This window comes from Herpailurus yagouaroundi, unplaced genomic scaffold (assembly GCF_014898765.1).
Source record: "Herpailurus yagouaroundi ecotype Mexico unplaced genomic scaffold, PumYag 67690, whole genome shotgun sequence".
NCBI lineage: Eukaryota > Metazoa > Chordata > Mammalia > Carnivora > Felidae > Herpailurus > Herpailurus yagouaroundi.
Genome location: NW_024420490.1, coordinates 5,214,795 through 5,232,589, shown reverse-complemented (window position 1 = coordinate 5,232,589; position 17,795 = coordinate 5,214,795). Strand labels below are relative to the sequence as shown.

The 17,795-nt window shown below is 42.5% G+C and overlaps 1 protein-coding gene across 1 annotated transcript in view; it reads left to right on the top strand.

Annotated features, from left to right (window-relative positions):
• MAP3K15 (mitogen-activated protein kinase kinase kinase 15) overlaps nucleotides 1-17,795 on the top strand; it is a 129,047-nt gene that overhangs the window by 28,581 nt on the left and 82,671 nt on the right. Inside the window, exons 4-5 of the mRNA XM_040468313.1 lie at nucleotides 12,440-12,633; nucleotides 15,626-15,794. Of these exons, the coding sequence (XP_040324247.1) occupies nucleotides 12,440-12,633; nucleotides 15,626-15,794 (363 nt within the window). The remainder of the gene's footprint in view (nucleotides 1-12,439; nucleotides 12,634-15,625; nucleotides 15,795-17,795) is intronic.

Below are 17,795 nucleotides of genomic sequence, written 5' to 3'. Positions count from 1 at the left end.
AGCTTTTGATCCAAGTTCCAGAAAAATTACTTTTCTCTATTATTTTCATCCTTAAGCTGTTTCCTACTGCTTCACAGATACCAAAGAGAGCCATTTTCAGCATTATACCACTTCAGAAAACCTGTTGATGTGATGAAAGATCAAGGTTGAGCCTTTATGGGAACAAGAGTGGAAATGCTAGCCAACCCCGAGAGACTACTTTATCTATTAAACCTTGGAACTTCCTGGTAGTTTTTTACTCAGGTACATAGTCCACAGGTATTCTTGAACTGTTTTAATTTTCCTTTGCAAAAAATAATCATACCTTCAAAGCCATGGTATATTTTGCAGGTTGATTTCCCCCTGGAAGTGGACTCTGAGACTGAATTGAGTGTGCAGGAGATTTATTCAGGCGTGCCCTTGGGGTCAAGGCTGAGGAAGCGGAGGGAAGGAAGCAGGACCAGGCAGAGAGAGATGAGGCTGGGAGGCAGGCTCAGCAATAGCCTTGGCTGATCCCGTGGGGGGCTCTAGAGCTGGAATGGCCTTTCTGAGTCGGGGTGAGATGGCCAGGCCTTTACATGCCTGTATCCAGCCCTCCCTGGAAGGTGTGTGACCTTGGGTGAGGTACTGTCTGCGCCGAGGCAGTTTGGGGTGGCAGGAGCTAACAGCAGGGGCCACACATCCTACCTTGACGGTCGGGGGTGGTGTCTGTGTGCCTGAGTGTCCACCACATTATAATCATTTTATTGGAGAAATTTGCAAATCCTGTATGCCCCACGACGAAGGATTGTATCTCTAAGGCTGAGAGGCACAGAAATCATTTTCTTCCATTGAATTGTGGGTAATTACCTAGAAGCTATACATATCATAGCCTCGCCAGAAGGAAACACGAGGCCATAAACCTGCCCTGTCCCCTAGGAAAATTACCAGGAGAGGATGGGATATTCCACTCAGTACTTACAGAAGGAATTGTTAAAAGTGCACTAGACCATATTTTCATTTGTCATGTCCTAAAGGCAGAGTTCACAGTTGGTTTTTAAAAATGAAAGTTAAATTTCTAAGCTAGGATCATGTTATTAAAAAGCACCTTATTAAAAGACTAATCTGGTTCTTGACCTCAGGACTAGGTGGTTTTTTTTTTTTTCTGCAAAGCCAATGAAATTTAAGAGAAACTCATTGTTCCCATTGAAATAGTTATCTCTATAATCCCAGTAAATTGGAAATTCTTTGAGAAACAGACATTGGCAATATTGGGTACATTTTCTACAATATTGGAAGTCTTTTTCTTGGCTTACAAGCAAATTTAGTACTCAAGTTCAGCGTAACAGAATTCTCTTGGTCTTTCCCTCTTGCGTTCCTCACTTTTCAGTTTGCCATGACTTGGGATCCAAAATTATCAAAGATGATATAGATTGCTTAGGCACACTTTGGTAAAAGGACAATCAAATTTCGTTTCTCCTTTAGATATCCTCTGGGTTTTCTGAGTTCAGATCAGAATTTTTACCACTTTTATTAGTGAAGAACCAATTTCCAACAAGAAGGCTATGTCTCCCAGTAAATGGAGAGGCAGAATTTTATTTTGCACATGGAATATGATTTACGTGAGTCCTTTGAATATTTGTCTCGTATAGCTATTTTTTAGTATTTCTACCTCATCTTTTTTTTTTTTTTTTTTTTTTAGTTATTTTGAGAGAGAGAATGAAAGTGGGGGAAGGGGCAGAGAAAGAGAGAGAGAGAGAGAGAGAGAGAATCCCCAGCAGGCTCCACACTTTCAATGTGGAGGCCGAAGAGGGGCTCGAACTAATGAACTGCGAGATTATGACCTGAGCTGGTCGGACGCTTAACCAACTGAGACACCCAGGCGCCCCTGGTATTTCTACCTCATCTTAAATTCTCTTTTCTCTAGTCTTGATGCCTTTTGTTTTTTCCCTATGTGCTTGTGGCCTTGTGATCTCTTTCAAATTGGAGTATTCTGGAAGTGCAAACCACAAAGCTTTTGTCTGTTCCTCTCGAATGTCACAGGAGTGATGTCCCATTTCACAGGGCCAGTGTTAGAACCAAAACAGCAATACGTAATTCTGCCTACCAACTGAATAAGTCTTTGGTGTCTGAAGATACCCATTTATTTGTTTTAAATTGTGATACAATTCATATACCATACAGTTCATTTACCCATCTGTTTGTGATAGGTATTTTGTGTAACATGGCTTGCTTTATTAAGGGTATTTCAAAATTAAGCCACAATGGCGGTTAGTGACAAGAATCCTGAGGAGGAAGGGGAAGGACCTGAGGTCGTCTGGCTCTGTGGTCCTCTGTGGGCCAGTTGGTTAACCTTTCTGGGTCTCGGTTTCCTCCTGTATAAAATGAGATGATCAATCAGGTGGTTACTGAAATTCCTGCCAGATCTGAAATAATTCTTGGATTTTATGATAGCCATTATTTGTTTGAACAAAGCAGATGAGCAATTGCAGTAGTTCACTTGACACTGCATGGCCTGTTTCCAGCAGTGAGATCTGCAGTTACCTTTTAAGTGTCACAACAGCCTGATGATTCAGTTGAAATTGTTATTGGGCTTCTGTCTATTATTAGTTCTTATCCTGACCAAATAGAGAAAAGTAGCAATACGGAATGCTGTTTGCATCGATCTTCAACAACAACAACAACAACAACAAAAACACCTGCATTCCCCTGATTTGCATGTGTGGGATTTTGAAAATTCTTCTGTAACTGACTAGACAAAGAATTGTATCTATTAGGCTTAACACCTTGTAATCATTTTTAAAAATTTTTTTTATAACGTTTATTTATTTTTGAGACAGGATATTTGGATATTATTGACATTGATGCCATAAACAATGGGGTGCATATACCCCTTTGATTCTGTATTTTTGTATCCTTTGGGCAGATACCTAATCGTGCCATTTCTAGATTGTAGGGTAGTTCTATTTTTAGTTGTTTAAGGAACCTCCATACTGTTTTCTTTTTTTTTTTTTTTTTAGCGTTTATTTATTTTTGAGACAGAGAGAGACAAAGCATGAACGGGGGAGGGTCAGAGAGAGGGAGACACAGAATCTGAAACAGGCTCCAGGCTCTGAGCTGTCCGCACAGAGCCTGACGCGGGGCTTGAACTCATGGACCGCGAGATCGTGACCTGAGCCGAAGTCGGCCGCTTAACTGACTGAGCCACCCAGGTGCCCCTCATTTTTTTTTTTTTTTTTTGAGCAGCCCCTGACTTGGATTCTCTTTCTTAATAAATGGACTTTTTAATGCATGCTCATGTTAAATAACTTTTGAAAAATTACTGTCCCGTATTTGTTCATCTGCTCTGTAAATCTTCTTGGGAACACTTTTGCATGCTTTTCTAGTTTTTGTTTTCACGAAGGATTTGCAACCCTTTTGCGTTACAAGATTCAGGCTCCAAAGTAACTACGTTCTGCCAGCATTCAAGATAGGCCTTCTTCCCTGAGTGCTCAGAAATCATTTTTATCTTGGATAGTGTTAAACCACCTTCCATCTGCCTTAGATTTCCCCCCCTCTCCTGACTGGGTCATTTATTGACTGATTAAACGTTTGTATTGTGATAAAAAAAATGTTCTTTAGGACATTGAGCTTGGAAGTCTCATTAGGAAGTCTGTTGGGATGAGATTTTACACATTTATTTGCTCCAAAGAATTAATTGATAAAACTTGTGCTGTTAATGACCAATTTTGCCACCTGCTGCTAGCCATAAATAGAAATAAGTGCTGGTGTATTGAGGCCCCTTCCCTTGGGTTTCTGTCCTGGTGGCCTTGAACCCTTCGCCTTCTTGCATAGAGTAGCTACACAGGAGCCAGCTGAGGGGAAAGTCCTGAGTGTCCTTGGTGGTGGCCATTATTGAAACCCTTAGACCGTGAGGTGAAGAACACAGCATGCTCTGCTCTCCTGAGCTGTCCTAGAGAATCCAGACCGCTGTTTGTGGGTGGGAATCGCGCTGTTACCCATAAATGTCTTCATATGTGAAGCCCACTGGAGAAACACTTGTGTTTTAGGGCTACAGGTAGGGTGTTCTATGTGAAACATCTGCTGGGGAGTCCGGAGCAGATACTCTTAGGTTTTGGAGGGCCTTGGGACCCCGTTGTCAATCTGGAGGAATCTATGGATGCCTTCTCAGAACATACCTTAAAATGCTTAAGTAAATACAAAGGATTATAAAGGAGGCAAATTATACTGAAACCTAGCTACTAAAATATTTTTTAAAGTTGCATATTCTAATCTGTGTGCTTCTTTATTAATGTCTCTAATAATAAGATCAAACAGCAGGTCTCAAAAGTATAAGTTTGGACTGGTAATGGGTATAAAGGTTATTTTGAGATCTCTGCGGGAAGTGTAACGTGATAGGAAAAATTCTGTGATTTCTATTAGTGACAAAGTCCCGGGTCCCGCGAAAACTAAGATGTGTTACCTCTGTTCCTAACTGAAGGCAGCTTTACAATTCATTTAAAGGTAAATGGTGACAAAGATGTAATTTTCTTCTCATTCAAGTTCATAGACTCCCAAGGATTAATAGACTCCAGGTTCACAACTCCTGGGCTGGTCTAGAACTGTTGAACACAGCTGATATTTACTGTATGCCCACTCTGTGCCATGACCATATTTAGGCCCCTGTCACCTAATGAAGTTGACAGTACGATTGTCCCCATTTTAAAGCTGAGAACACTCAGATTCGGACAGAGAAGTACATTGTCCGGGGTCATTCATCTAGTATGGAATCGAGCTGGGATTCAATCCTTGGCCATCCCAGTTCTCCACCATCTTGCTATGCTTGAGCAGAGATGCTGTGATACTTCCTATTACAGTATTAATAAGGTATTTCTTTCTCACCTGACTTAGCAAATGTTGGGGGGAATCCATCCCACTACCCAGCTCTGCTGAGATGATGAAAAGGAAATGCCTCTGCTCCGTCCTCTTTGACAGCAGCACATACCAAGAACCTTAAACTTCCTCTAGTCATTTCATTCTTGGGAAAAGACAACAGTGTGAAGATGCAAAAGTGTTCGTCTCTGTGTACAGTAAGAAAATTTTCAGAACGAAGTTAAACAGTAGAATGGTTAAGTACACAGTAAATATTTACCATGTGGAGTATTAGGGAGGCACTAAAAACGACATTCGAGTACGGAAGTGTTGAATCACTATATTGTACACCTGAAACTAATATAACACTGTATGTTAACTACCTGGAATTAAAATTAAAACTTAAAAAATAAAATTGGTGACTGGTAAAGGAAAAAAGTATGGCATTTGAGACTATATAATCAAACTTTTATAATGAGAGCTTTTTTAAAAGCACCTGTTCTTTAACCTAGTGATGGTACAGGACAGTCTGTTCATGGTGATGAATCTGTACATGGCAGTAGTTCTAGAAATCTCCACTGCTAAGGTAGGGACTAGAAACTTTCAGAGGACACATTCCTCCACTCCCAAATGTCATGGTGTCTGAGGCCAGTGGCTTTTACTCTGCTCTCTGACCCCACTTACTATATGAGAATCTTCCTTTGGGAGGTATTTGAAGAGTTTTTGGAAGGGTTTACATGTTAATGTGCCTAGCATACTGGTTCTAATGCCCCTTTATTGTGGGAAACTAAGCTGCCTTTGTTGAATGTGTTTTACTAAGCTGGATTCTTGAGATGTTTCCATTTATAAATGTAACAATTACAAATATACAAGCTTGGTTTGCTATTGGACATGTGTTATGCTAATCAGTGTTTTTCTTTTTAATTTCTGCTCTCCCCACCAACAAAAGTCTGAATGTGCTCCATCATTTGAAGATGTTTGAGCCCATTCTTCTTCCTTAGAACAAAAGTACTGCACTCAAAAGCCCGTGCTTTCACTTGGAAGTTTATGAATCGCTTTTGTAAATGTAGCCATTAGTCCCAATTGCTTTCTGTAAAATTTCTTCAACTTTTCTACACTTCACGAGAGATTTTCTCAAAGGGAGTATTTTTACTTTGCCAGGGCTCCAGATTCCCGTTGTCTGCGCAGTCCTGTTCAGTCAGCTCACTCAGTTGTCAGACGTCACGTATCCCCTCTCTTTCTCCTCATTTTTCTCTGTGGCTGAACATTTGCCCAAAGGATCAGATCCCCGCCTGGCTGTGGGCAGGTCTTGATGAGCCTGCACCTCTCTTGCTCTGCCCACTTGAGCCATAACCTGGAACAGCACGTAGCGTTTATTTGCCGAGGTCCTATTTTTTTCACACCTCATTATCGAGGACTTGAGTAGGATGGGGACAGAGTTTACTTTTGTGCTATTTGGGAGCAACGGGCTTGCTGAAGAAAGACTGTGAATAAGATTTCAGCGAAGTGTTTGTTTTAGAAATGGCGTTAAGACCTGTCATACTTGTATCCAAATAAGTGGGATTCTGGCACCTTCAGTTATAGGTCTGTTATGGATACTCCGGGTTATGTAGTTGTAAAGTTGGTAAATATTTTTGTGATAATTATTATTCTGTATAATGATTTTTAAATAAGCTGAGAGAAGGAAAAAAGAAATGTATATATTTATAGAGTTACATTAACCTTTTTGTTGACCATTTCTGGTAACTTTTTGTTGGTTTCTGTGGATTCCAGTTAATACATGGTGCAATTTCCTCATGCCTGTGTGCCTTGTGTTATTTCCACCTGCGTCTTTTACACTGTTACTGTCAAATAAATCCCGTTTCTGTATGTTACATGCAGATTAGATGATTATATATGTCATTTTATGCAGTTTTTTTTTTTATTGTTAGAGTGAGTGGGAGACAGGGGCAGAGGGGGAGAGTGCGAATCCCAAGCAGGCTCTGTGCTCAACTCGGAGCCCGATGCCGGGCTGTATTGCATGACCGTGAGATCATGATCTGAGCTGAAACCAAGAGTTGGACACTCAACTGACTGAGCCTCCCAGGTGTGCCAATGTGATTGTCTCTTAAGTTAATTAAGAAAGAAGAAATTGTCAATCATATCATCTTTTTTTAAAATAAATTCCAAACACCTCACATTGGCATGGCAAAGTCTTCTTTTAAAGTTTATTTATTTCTTTTGGTGGGGGACCAGAGAGAGACAGAGAATCCCAAGCAGGCTCCTCAATGTCAGCGCAGAGCTGGACACAGGGCTCAATCCCACGAACTGTGAGATCATGACCTGAGCTGAAACCAAGAGTCAGGCGCTTAACCAACTGAGCCTTCTAGGCGTCGTCCCCAGTCATATCATCTGTTACCATTAACTGTTTACCTTTCCTGGCATGCTCTGTTTTTACCAAGTGAATTAGAATTAGTGTCTGGTGTCACTCACTTTCAGCCTGAAGAACTTCCTTTAGTAGTTTTTGTAAGGTGGTTCTTCTAGGAACAGATTATCTCAGTTGTTGTTGATCTGAAAATATCTTCATTTTCCCTTGATTCTGAAAATCTAGTTTTGCTAGATAGAAGGTTCTGGCTGACTTACTTTTTCTTTCACCCCTTTGAATATGTCTTCCTCCTGCCTTATGGCTTCCTTATTTCCAGTGGAAAGTCAGATGTTGATTTCAGCGGAGTTTCGTGTGCGTGACAAGATCCTCTTACCTTTCAAGATTTTCTTTTTGTCTTTGAAAATGTTAGCCGTGATATATCTGGGTATGGATCTCTGAGTATCCACCGTGAAGTTCATTCAATTTCTTGGATATGAAATTGAACAATTCATTTAATCACATCTGTGAAGCTTCAGAAATTATTTCTTTGGATATTTTTCTGCTCCTTTCTCTGCTCTCCTTCCAGGACCCCTGTAATGTGCCATGTATGTTGGTTCACTGGGTGATGTCCCACATTTTTGTGAGGCTCTGTTGATTTCTCTTCATTCTTTTTTCTCTCTGTTCCTCAGACGGCATCATCTGTTGATCTGTCTGCAAGTTTGCTGATCCTTTCTTGCCCTCAGATTTCCTGTTGGGCCCCTTCAGTGAATTTTTAATTTTGGTCCTTGTACTTTTGAACTCCAGAAATTCCATTTGCTGGTTTGTTTTTTGTTTTTGTTTGTTTGTAATTTCTGTCTCTTCACTGACATCTTCTATTAGATGAGACATTGTCATCATACCTTTCTTTCATTCTTTTCAGCTTGGTTTCTTTAGTTCTTGGAATACCTTTATAATATCTGCTTTCAAGTCTTTGTCTCCTAAATCCAGTATCTGGGCCTTTGCAAAGGCAGCTACTGTTGCCGGCTGTGTTTCCTGTGTATGGATCACACTGTCCTGTTTGTTGGCATGTTTTGTTTCTTTTTTGTTGAAAACTGGATATTTCAGATAATGCATTATAGCAACTCTGGATACTCATTTCTTTCTGGCTGTCTCTGGTGCTTATTTTTGTTGTTTGTCGGTTGGTTTGTTTGTTTAGTGACTTGAATAGACTAGTTCAGCGAAGTCTCTTTGCTCCACAACGTGCGGCCTGCAGTGTGACTCTTTGGAGGGTACAGCCTCGGTCATGTACACAGCTACTCTGACCTTGCCACCCCCAGCCAGGGGTGACTGTGATTATACCTGGGCTCTCCTTGACTGTATCTCTCCCTGATTTCCTTAAGTTCTTGTATTGAGAATACACCTTAATTATTAGCTGACTACTGTGTTTTTTTTTTTTTAATTTTTAATTTACATCCAAGTTAGCATATAGTGCTATAGTGATTTCAGGAGTAGATGCCAGTGATTGATTCCCTATGTGTAATACCCAGTGCTCATCCCAACAAGTGTCTTCCTTAATGCCCCTTACCCATTTAGCACATCCCCCCACCCACAACCCCTCCAGCAACCCTCAGTTTGTTCTCTGTATTTGTCTCTTATGTTTTGTCCCCCTCCTTGTTTTTATATTCTTTTTGCTTCCCTCCCCTTACGTTCATCTGTTTTCTTATCTTAAAGTCCTCATATGAGTGAAGTCATATGATATTTGTCTTTCTCTGACTGGTAGTTTCGCTTTGCATAATACCCTCTAGTTCCACCCATGTAGTTGCAAATGGCAAGATTTCATTCTTTTGATTGCCGAGTAATACTCTGATTACTGTGTTTTTGATGAGGCCCAAGACACTAGTGTTCCATAGTCTGATATAATTAAAGTTGGGTACCTTTGCGGGGGTGGTTAAGGCCTGTCTCCAACGTTTACTCTGACCTCATGAAGGTTCTTCTTAGCTCTCTCTTTGTTAAACTAGCTGGTCTGCCTTTCACCTATTGCTGTCCTGGAACTACCAACTTCCTCTTAATTTCCTGCCACAAAAATCTCCGTTGTTTTTGATAGTGCTCTTAAGTTTGCACTTGCCCATGCTGTGTTCTGCATCCTGGCAGTCCGCTTCTGGGTTGCTGCGGGCCTCTCCCTTCCTACAGCACGCCTCTAGTCCTAGGCAGAGCCTGTGCCCCACTGCTCCAGAGCTGGGCAGTGGGGGGTAGTGGTCTACCTCTCTCAGAACGCTCCCCTGCTTTCCAGGGGGATCCCGAGCAAGGGTGGCAGCGCCTGATCTTCCCAGCTTGCCTGTCCTGACGTGGAGCCTTTGTTCTATGTGATCTGGGACAAAGACGATCAGAGCCCAGTTTTCTTGGTGAAATAGGCCAAGCCAAGAAGATCAGGGGCTGCCACCCTTGCTCGGTACCACACGCTAAAGCAGGGGAGCGTTCTGAGAGAGGCGGGCTCCTCCCCCTGCCCTGGTCCTCTTTCTTGCAGTTGCCCAGGATAGAGCTTCTCCAGCACAGGGCCAGGGTGGATGAGAATGCTGGCGGCCTGGCCTTCCCAAGGAGAAACTGTCAGAGTAGAGGTTGTGGGGTGAGAGGGAGCCCCGTCTACTTGGCTGTACCCACTCCGGGCAGCATTTCTGTCACACTGGGCTGGAGAACAGGGGAGAAGCGGGTCATAGCTCAAATGCTAGAGTCTCGCTGTTCTTACCAAGATTAGTTGATTTTCTTGAATAAATGTCTCTCCGTTGGTATATGCTCTTCACACAATTCATAAAGACTTAAAAATTTTTTTTTTAAATTTTTTATCAGCTAGGGCTGTTTTTCTGAGGAGATAATCTGAGAAGGTTCTCGCCGCCCCCTGCCCCCTTCCCGTCTAGCTCTTTTTGGGGGAAAAAAACCCCAACTCTGCTTCCTCACAGATATTTTACCTTCTAGACCTCACTAATTCATATAGCCCTCTTCTCCCTCTGTCTGAAATCGGAAGGCTTTTTACCATAAACTCAGCTACTTTGTGGAAGAACCAGTTTACGCTTCTGATTGAATAAATGGCTTTTAGCTTACCTCAACAACATGGCATTTTGTTAGAGATGAGGGAGAAATCAGAGTCTAACCCACCACATCCTGACTTTGCTGGTCAATACCAATCTCTCTCTGAGAATTTGAAGATCTTAACTGGGGTCTTTGTTCTCCTGGTGCAGGCACTTCCCAATGATTGCTGGGAAGTAGCTGGCAATCTTCTCCCTGTTCCCCAGTTACCACCCACAACCCTGGATTCTTGCCATCTCTTTATAACGCACTGGTGTCTGCATTTTGAGTGGTTGAACCCCACTATTTGGTGCCCACAGGGACAGTCTTCAGCTATTGTTCTGCAGCAGGGTAAGCATTCTCAGAAAATCTTATTTTCTGGAATAATGGGATATCAAGGAGCTTAACATACAACATGGCTGGCCTGCCACCTGCTTCTGCGTCACCTGTCAGCTCAGAAGGGTTTTTCCACTTTTAAGTGTTTGGAAGATGTCACAAGGTGAGGAGTATTCCAGGACATGTGAGAATACGAAATTCAGATTTGTGCCCACAAATAAAGTTTTATTGGGACATAGTTATGTTCGTTTCTATGCCGTCTACAGTTGCTTTCATGCCACAGAGGTGAGGAGCTGCAGCAGAAACTGGCCCACAGAATCAAAAACCCTTACCGTCTGGCCTTTGACAGAACAGGTTCGCTGACCCAGTCTAAGATGTGTTTGAACGAAGCAGCGCTAGTAACTTTTTCTTAACAAAATAATTCAGGGCCTAGAAACATGACTGAGTAGGACTTATAGATGCCCTCTACAAGGTACGAAGGAGAGAGAGAGTCTCAGGACAAGGAGTTAGAGTTTGAGTTCAGGTGGAAATAAGAAATCCACCTGTTCTTGTGTAAGCAAATCTTACTCAAAAGGAAGACTTAAAAATATGAGTCATGTAGGTATTTGAAATCAGTTCCCCAATGTGGTAGGTTTTCCCACACCTTCTGTTTGATCTGAGATGGTAGTGTTCTGACCATTTTTTTTCTGTATTTAATGAATTTCTTTTCTCATTTAGAAGAAGCTATATTGCTTATTTGGTTTCCTGTTTTTGGAGAAAGTGTGCTTCCCAAGGTTATGTGTGTATTATTCTAAAATGTTTGAAAAATTCCATTAGTCTAGTTTTAAAAATTAAGGAGGAAAAATCAGATGAATTATTTCTGGCATCATATACATTCTTTAAAACTAAGTGAAGAGATAGGAATTAGGAAGTTTGGAATTTTAAGCTAGTTGCTTTTTTTTAATTTTAAATTTATTTATGTTTTTATTTTTGAGAGAGGGAGTGTGAATGGTGAAGGGGCAGAGAGAGAGAGAGAGACAGACAGACAGACAGACAGACAGAATCTGAAGCAGGGTCCAGGCTCTGAGCTGTCAGCACAGGGCCTGATGTTTGGCTTGAACTCATGAACCGTGAGATCATTGACCTGAGCGAAAGTCAGACGCTTAACCGACTGAGCCATTCAGGTGCCCCAAGCTAGTTGCTTTTTATGACCGTGTAGACAAAAGATTGACTGACAGAAGAAGGTCGTGTAAGAATGTATTTTAGTCTCAAGTGTGCTAAAAAATTGAGCATTATCTAATGCTTTTCAGAGGTAGTGTTTATGCTTTACAATGGATCATGATTCATAGTCAAATTGTAATTATTTCTTAGAAAAAAAGATACTGTTTTACCTGAGTAGTATTGGACAATATAAAACTTTTTAACATCCTTTTCCAAAATAGCTCTAAGACTAGTCATAGTTATTGATACCTGCTTCCTGCAAAACAATTTTTACTCAACAAAGTTTAGAATAGTTCAGCTGTGGTTAAATTATCAAGTAATGGGGCTTTTGCGTCTATGCTGAAAAAAAGAGTATCTGCCTTTACATTGCAGTTCTTGGTCATCAGTGGGTCCCAAGCTCACTCTGATTTGGGGGGCCCGTAGTGAAATGATGTAGTGTCCAAGACTTGAAACCCTAAAAGCTCTGCCAGTGAAGTTCAGAGCTGTCCACAGATCAGTCCAGCCTCTGAAACCAAATTTTTGTGTTGAAGCTTGTGGAATTGAGTGGTTTCCAGTTTTGTGCCTCATAGACGCATCGTCCTTTTGCACACACAGTTAATCATTCTCAGGTACTTTCTCCTTCCCTGCCCTACCAGGTTCCACCTGCCTGAATCCACGGCTTTGTTTCTGCATCAGTTATTTTGTGAAACGTGTTTTGTTTCTTTTTTCCAGGCATCCAGTGGAAATTATTATTTCATCCCGTACATCGTGACACCATGTGCTGATTATTTCTGCTGTGAGAGTGATGCCCAGAGGCGTGCCTCGGAATACATGCAGCCCAACTGGGACACCATCCTGGGCCCGCTGTGCGTGCCCCTGGTGGACAGGTTTATCAGCCTCCTCAAGGACATCCACGTGACCTCATGGTAATGCCCATTCACCGTCCTCAACCCTGGGAGCTTTGCCAAACATTGCCCTTCACGTTCATGGAGGCAATAGACCCTTAGGAGATCATAATGCCCAGAGAATGGGGAACCCTAGCTAATCCTTTCTAAGTTCTTCTGGAAGCCTTTATTCTTCCTGCTACCTCACTAAGTTGGGCCACTGGGGTGTAGCCAAAAGAGAGTAGAACTGGAGTTAGGAGGTGAGGGTCGAGCCTGTATCTGTCGCCAACTCCCCATGTGACTTTGATAAGTCTCTGTAGCCATTTTCTCATCTAGAAAATAAGGAAGTTAAGTCACTGGTTTTTTCTTGCTCTTTCAACCCTAAGATTCCTTGTTTTAAGATCATTTCTGAACATGATTTCACTCCCCCCTACCCCATGCAGTTGTTGGGGTTGTTAAAATGGCTCAGCAAGGTCATTCAGGTCATAAATTCTTGTGCTATAAAGTCAGATCTGTTGAGTCAAGCCACAGCCATCCTGATGTCAGGATGTCTTTGGATGTGTTCTTTGTAGGCTTATGTCGGAGAAGGTATGGAATACTCATTCAGAGGTGAGCAGGTTTGGGTCTGAATCCTGGCTCAGACGATTCTGCGCTTTGCAGCCTTGTAAATGGCAGCTCGCCTGTCTGAGCGTCCGTGCTCAGGGAACCACGCCTTAGCATGTTCTCACTCCAGAAGTGGGAGGCCACAAATTATCCACTAAACCAAAGCATCTAGTGATTTTGCTTGCAGCCAGTTTAAAGGATTTACTCCTGTAAGTTCGGTCACAAGAAGGATTCATCCTTGCAAAACAAATGAAAATCCAAAGCCCTGGCAGAATTGACTTACATTGAAATGGAAAGGACCACACGTCCCGCTGTGGCTCAGGTGGCAGCTCCCCAAACTGTGACATGTGACTGTTGTGGCAGTGGCGTGAGGTACACGCTTGCTCACGGTCTGTTCTTCTATCCTATCATCTCTTATTTGGACGCAGAGTTCCTTGTGTATGCTTTAATGGGAAAATGAGACTGGAAACCCAGATCTGTGGTCCCTTTGTGGCACATTCCTGCAGAGCCTGACTCGATCACCCCTTGCTGCTCAGTGAACATTTTAGTGACGTTTAGAGAGAAAGCTCCTCAAATACCATGTGTTTAGGTCTGACAAGGAAATAGGCTGGTTTGCGTCTGCCCGTCGAGCAGGGTCTCGCAAGAAGTCAACCCGAGTTTGTTTTTCATTAAGCGTGTGTATGTATCAGTAGGAAAATGCCTCTTGAGTAGTATTTCAGGGGACTTGAAATACCTGTTGGTCACTTCCACCCCTTGATTGGTTGGTGAGAGGGTAAATGGTGCTTCTGGTGTAAAACCTGTACAAGAGGGGTGGCAGATATGTCTTTAGCTCAGGTGTCAACTCCGATGGATTGGTGACGGCTGCCTTGACCTTGTGCTGAGAAGCGGTTTGAAGCCATTGCCAGGTTCACATCGATTAGCAGCATCTTCCCTCATTACCACGGGCAGAAATGGCTGCATGTGAATTACATAGATGGTGTCCCCAAGCCATACTCAGTTCAGTGTTTTGTTTATTTACTTACAAGGTATGACTTTTCTGAGGTTTCTTAGTTTATTGAGACTATTTTTCAGAATTAGCCTTGAAAACAAGACTAAACTCAAGTATAACTTTGTATTTGTAAGGCTAAACTAATAACACTTTAATATCATTGATGCCTTTATGGTCCACCAAATGGACAGTGGCTGTCACCCAACTTAATGACTCATTAGATTAATGACAGAATTTTAAACACTGGTAGAATCTGCTAATTTGCTCATTGGGATGGTAAGCAATAGACAAATAAGAGAGAAAAAAGCAATGCACTAATTTTCTCTGGGGCATCACTTCATTCTTGAAATGTTAATCGAGGTCCTATTATAAGCATCAGACTAGGCTGTGTACTCTATTCATATTTATTTGGCATAGTTTTATAATAAAAATAAGTAATATTCTTATTCTTATGTATTGTATCTCTTTCTCTCAAGACTGTTAAATTGAGCCTGCTCCTTTCTTTAATGAATGGCCTAGTTTTTCTCTGTGGTGAAATCCTCCCAGCTACCTAATGGGATGAGAGTATATTACTGCTTGGCATTGCCCAGTCTCCATGAAAACATTGCTTGGAAAGTAGGCAACCTATTTAAATCTACGGCCATTGTAAGTTGGCCTTCTGTACATCAAATTGGATCATTTTTAAAGGTTCTAAACCAAGTCCCAGGTACTAGCATTGATTCTTTGAGAGGCTGTGGTAAGGGATTCCAGTGTGGATTTGAAGTGCTTTAGATGTTTTCATACATCTCTATTATTGACTAGATCCCACCGCGAAGGAAGATTAGTTTTACATCAGAAGAGCATTCTGGCAGTTGAAAATGACCAGGGGAGTGAAGGGCAGAGGTTGTTCATAAGCTTCCAGGCACAGCTTCTTGGATTGCTCGTGGGCACATCCAGTTTCCGGCTCTTGGCCAACCGGAAAAAGCTTTAGGATTATTAGGTGGGCGGTACCCGATAGATTGATTTGAATGACATTCTCAATGTACCGTGTTGCATGGTTTTGGGGTTATATTTGGCTCTGTGATAATGCGTTAATAGTGGGGGAAATAATGATTCAAGTAAGGTAACCTCTTGCTCTCTTTGTGTTTGAAAATCTCGGGGGAGGGCTCAGTAGCAAGTCCTATGCGTCATCCAAATACAGATGGAGGTCAACTTTGAAAATATTTTCAAGGTCATAATGAACTGAATTTCTATGTTGATGTCAAGTGGTTAGTTGCTACAGAATGGGACTAGCAAGTAGGACAGGTCTCCTCTCTCTGCTGGTGCAGGGAGGCTTAGGTCTGGGAGAGGCCCCCGTGTGTTAACCTGAGTCGTGGCTGCGAGAACCTAGTTTGAGCTGCTGAAGGAAGCGGAGTCCCAGATGCATGTAGACGCGACTGGGGGTTTTCGTATTTCCCTCTCCAGTGCTTATTACAAAGAAGCCTTGTTAAACGACATCCGGAGAGCCCGAGAGAAATACCAGGGTGATGAACTGGCGAAGGAGCTGGCTCGGATCAAGCTCCGCATGGACAACACTGAGGTTCTGACCCCAGACATCATCATTAATTTACTGCTCTCCTACCGCGACATCCAGGTATGAGTACCTTTAATGGAGGCTAGCACATAGGGGGTTCTTCTTTGGCATAAGGAATTAATTCCTCATATGAAGTACTCTTACACCAGGTGTATGGTTAGGTATCTATTTTATAGACTAGGTATATGGCTAGGTCATAGGTCACCTAGCATATCTGTTGTGGTCGTAACATTGGAGGTTTTGTGTGATCAGATGGCCACTCCAGCAGAATCTCCTACACAGTACTGCTTAATAAAAGGAACTTAGAATTTCACAGTTTAGATGCACTTTATGCTAGGCACTGTTTCAAACTCTTGGCAAATACTCATTAATTTGATTCTCTTCACAAGTTTACGGGATGTATAGTCTGATTATCTCCATTTTACCAATGAGGAAATATGAGGCAGAGAGAAGTTAAGTCCAAGGGTCACACGGCAGTTGGCAAAGTCACGATTTATACTGAGGCAGCTGGCTCCATTGTCCTTGCTCTTAACTCCTCCACTACGCTTCTTTAGGCCTTTGTTGCTTCTTTCTTTGTTTCCCACCACCCATTAATGACAGAGCAGGAGTAGCAGAGGCACATCCAGGATCCAGGGAATGCAGACACTTATTCTAAAACAAGCATCAGAGACTTGTGGAGAGTCCTTGAGAAAGAGTTTATGGGATGCGGTACCATGAAAGAAATGGTTTCCTCCCTCCAAGTTAAATGCTTTTGAGCCATTTGTAAGGATGTCTTGACTTCCTTCCCTTTGGGGGAACACACGATAGTGGGCCTTCCCTGCAGAACTCTACAAAGGCATATTGGAGGTTGTGGACCACAGGTCTTTAAATCTAAATGAGCGAGGCATCCCTTGACGACCCAAAGGAAGAAGGGTCAACCACTAAGGCACACCTGCCTGGCGACAAACAGGCGCATCTAATTGACTTTAACAGCAGATGCTGTTAGGAATTTTGACAATGATTAGATCATGGCCTAGGGGACAAGAGAATGGGAATGACCTTTTTGAATCTTTCTTCCATCTGAGCTGCTGGCTTCCTTCTGTCCTCGCCGTCACACATCTTTTTATAACCTTCCGTGGGTAGGACTCTCAGGCTCAAAGGTAAGTCAGAAGCTTACCCCAAGAGGGATACACTGTCTCCTTCTCTCGAGCAGTGGCCTCAAGGTGCAGAGGCACACGACAGGCATGGGATTTCAGTGGGAAGTCCTCTTCAGCTAACTGTGGCTGATTGTCAGCAAGTTGGCCAGTAACCGGGATTCAAAGCCTGGCTGGAAGGGTAGCAGATGGCATTGCTCAGAGGGGACCCAGCTGAGACAAACACAGTAGCAATTTTTCCCTGGGAAATTATGCAGTTTAGAGCTATGGTTTTCAACGAGGGGACATGTGACAGTGTCTGGAGACATGTTTGGCTTTCACAACTTGGAGGCTAGGGGGAGGTGCTACTGACATCTTATGGGTCGAGGCCACGGGTGCTGCATAACATCCCAGAATGCACAGGACAGCCCCCACAGCAAAGAATGATCCAGCCCCAAAATGTCGATGGTGCCAAGGTTGAGAAACCCTGGTTTAGATGAATTCACTTAGTTCTGGCAAAATAGGAAGGACCTGGCATGTTTCCTCTCTTAACACAGCAAGTGACCGTAAGATTTTGTGTATGTTTTTATCTCGCTCATCTTCACCCACAGCTGTGCTCTTAGTGTTAACTCGCCTGCCCTCAAAGCGTGGTAGCTATTTTCGGGCTGCTGGACTCATTTGCTTGCTTTTGTTGCCTTTACACTTCTTTCCCTTGATCTTTTTGTGGCCTCTGGTAGCAGGGATTTTTTGTCTGTCTTCTCTCTCATCCATTTTGGGTTTAAAAACAATGTTATTTCTGTTCTCTTATGGGCTGTAAGTAACTTCACTAAATGCTGTGTGTAGGGAAAAGCTTGTATTTAAATGCTGAGGCAGTCATGTTTATAACTGTTCAGAAAAATCTGTGAAGAGCTGTGTGTTTCGTCTCCTTCTCACCGTGGGACCTCTTGCC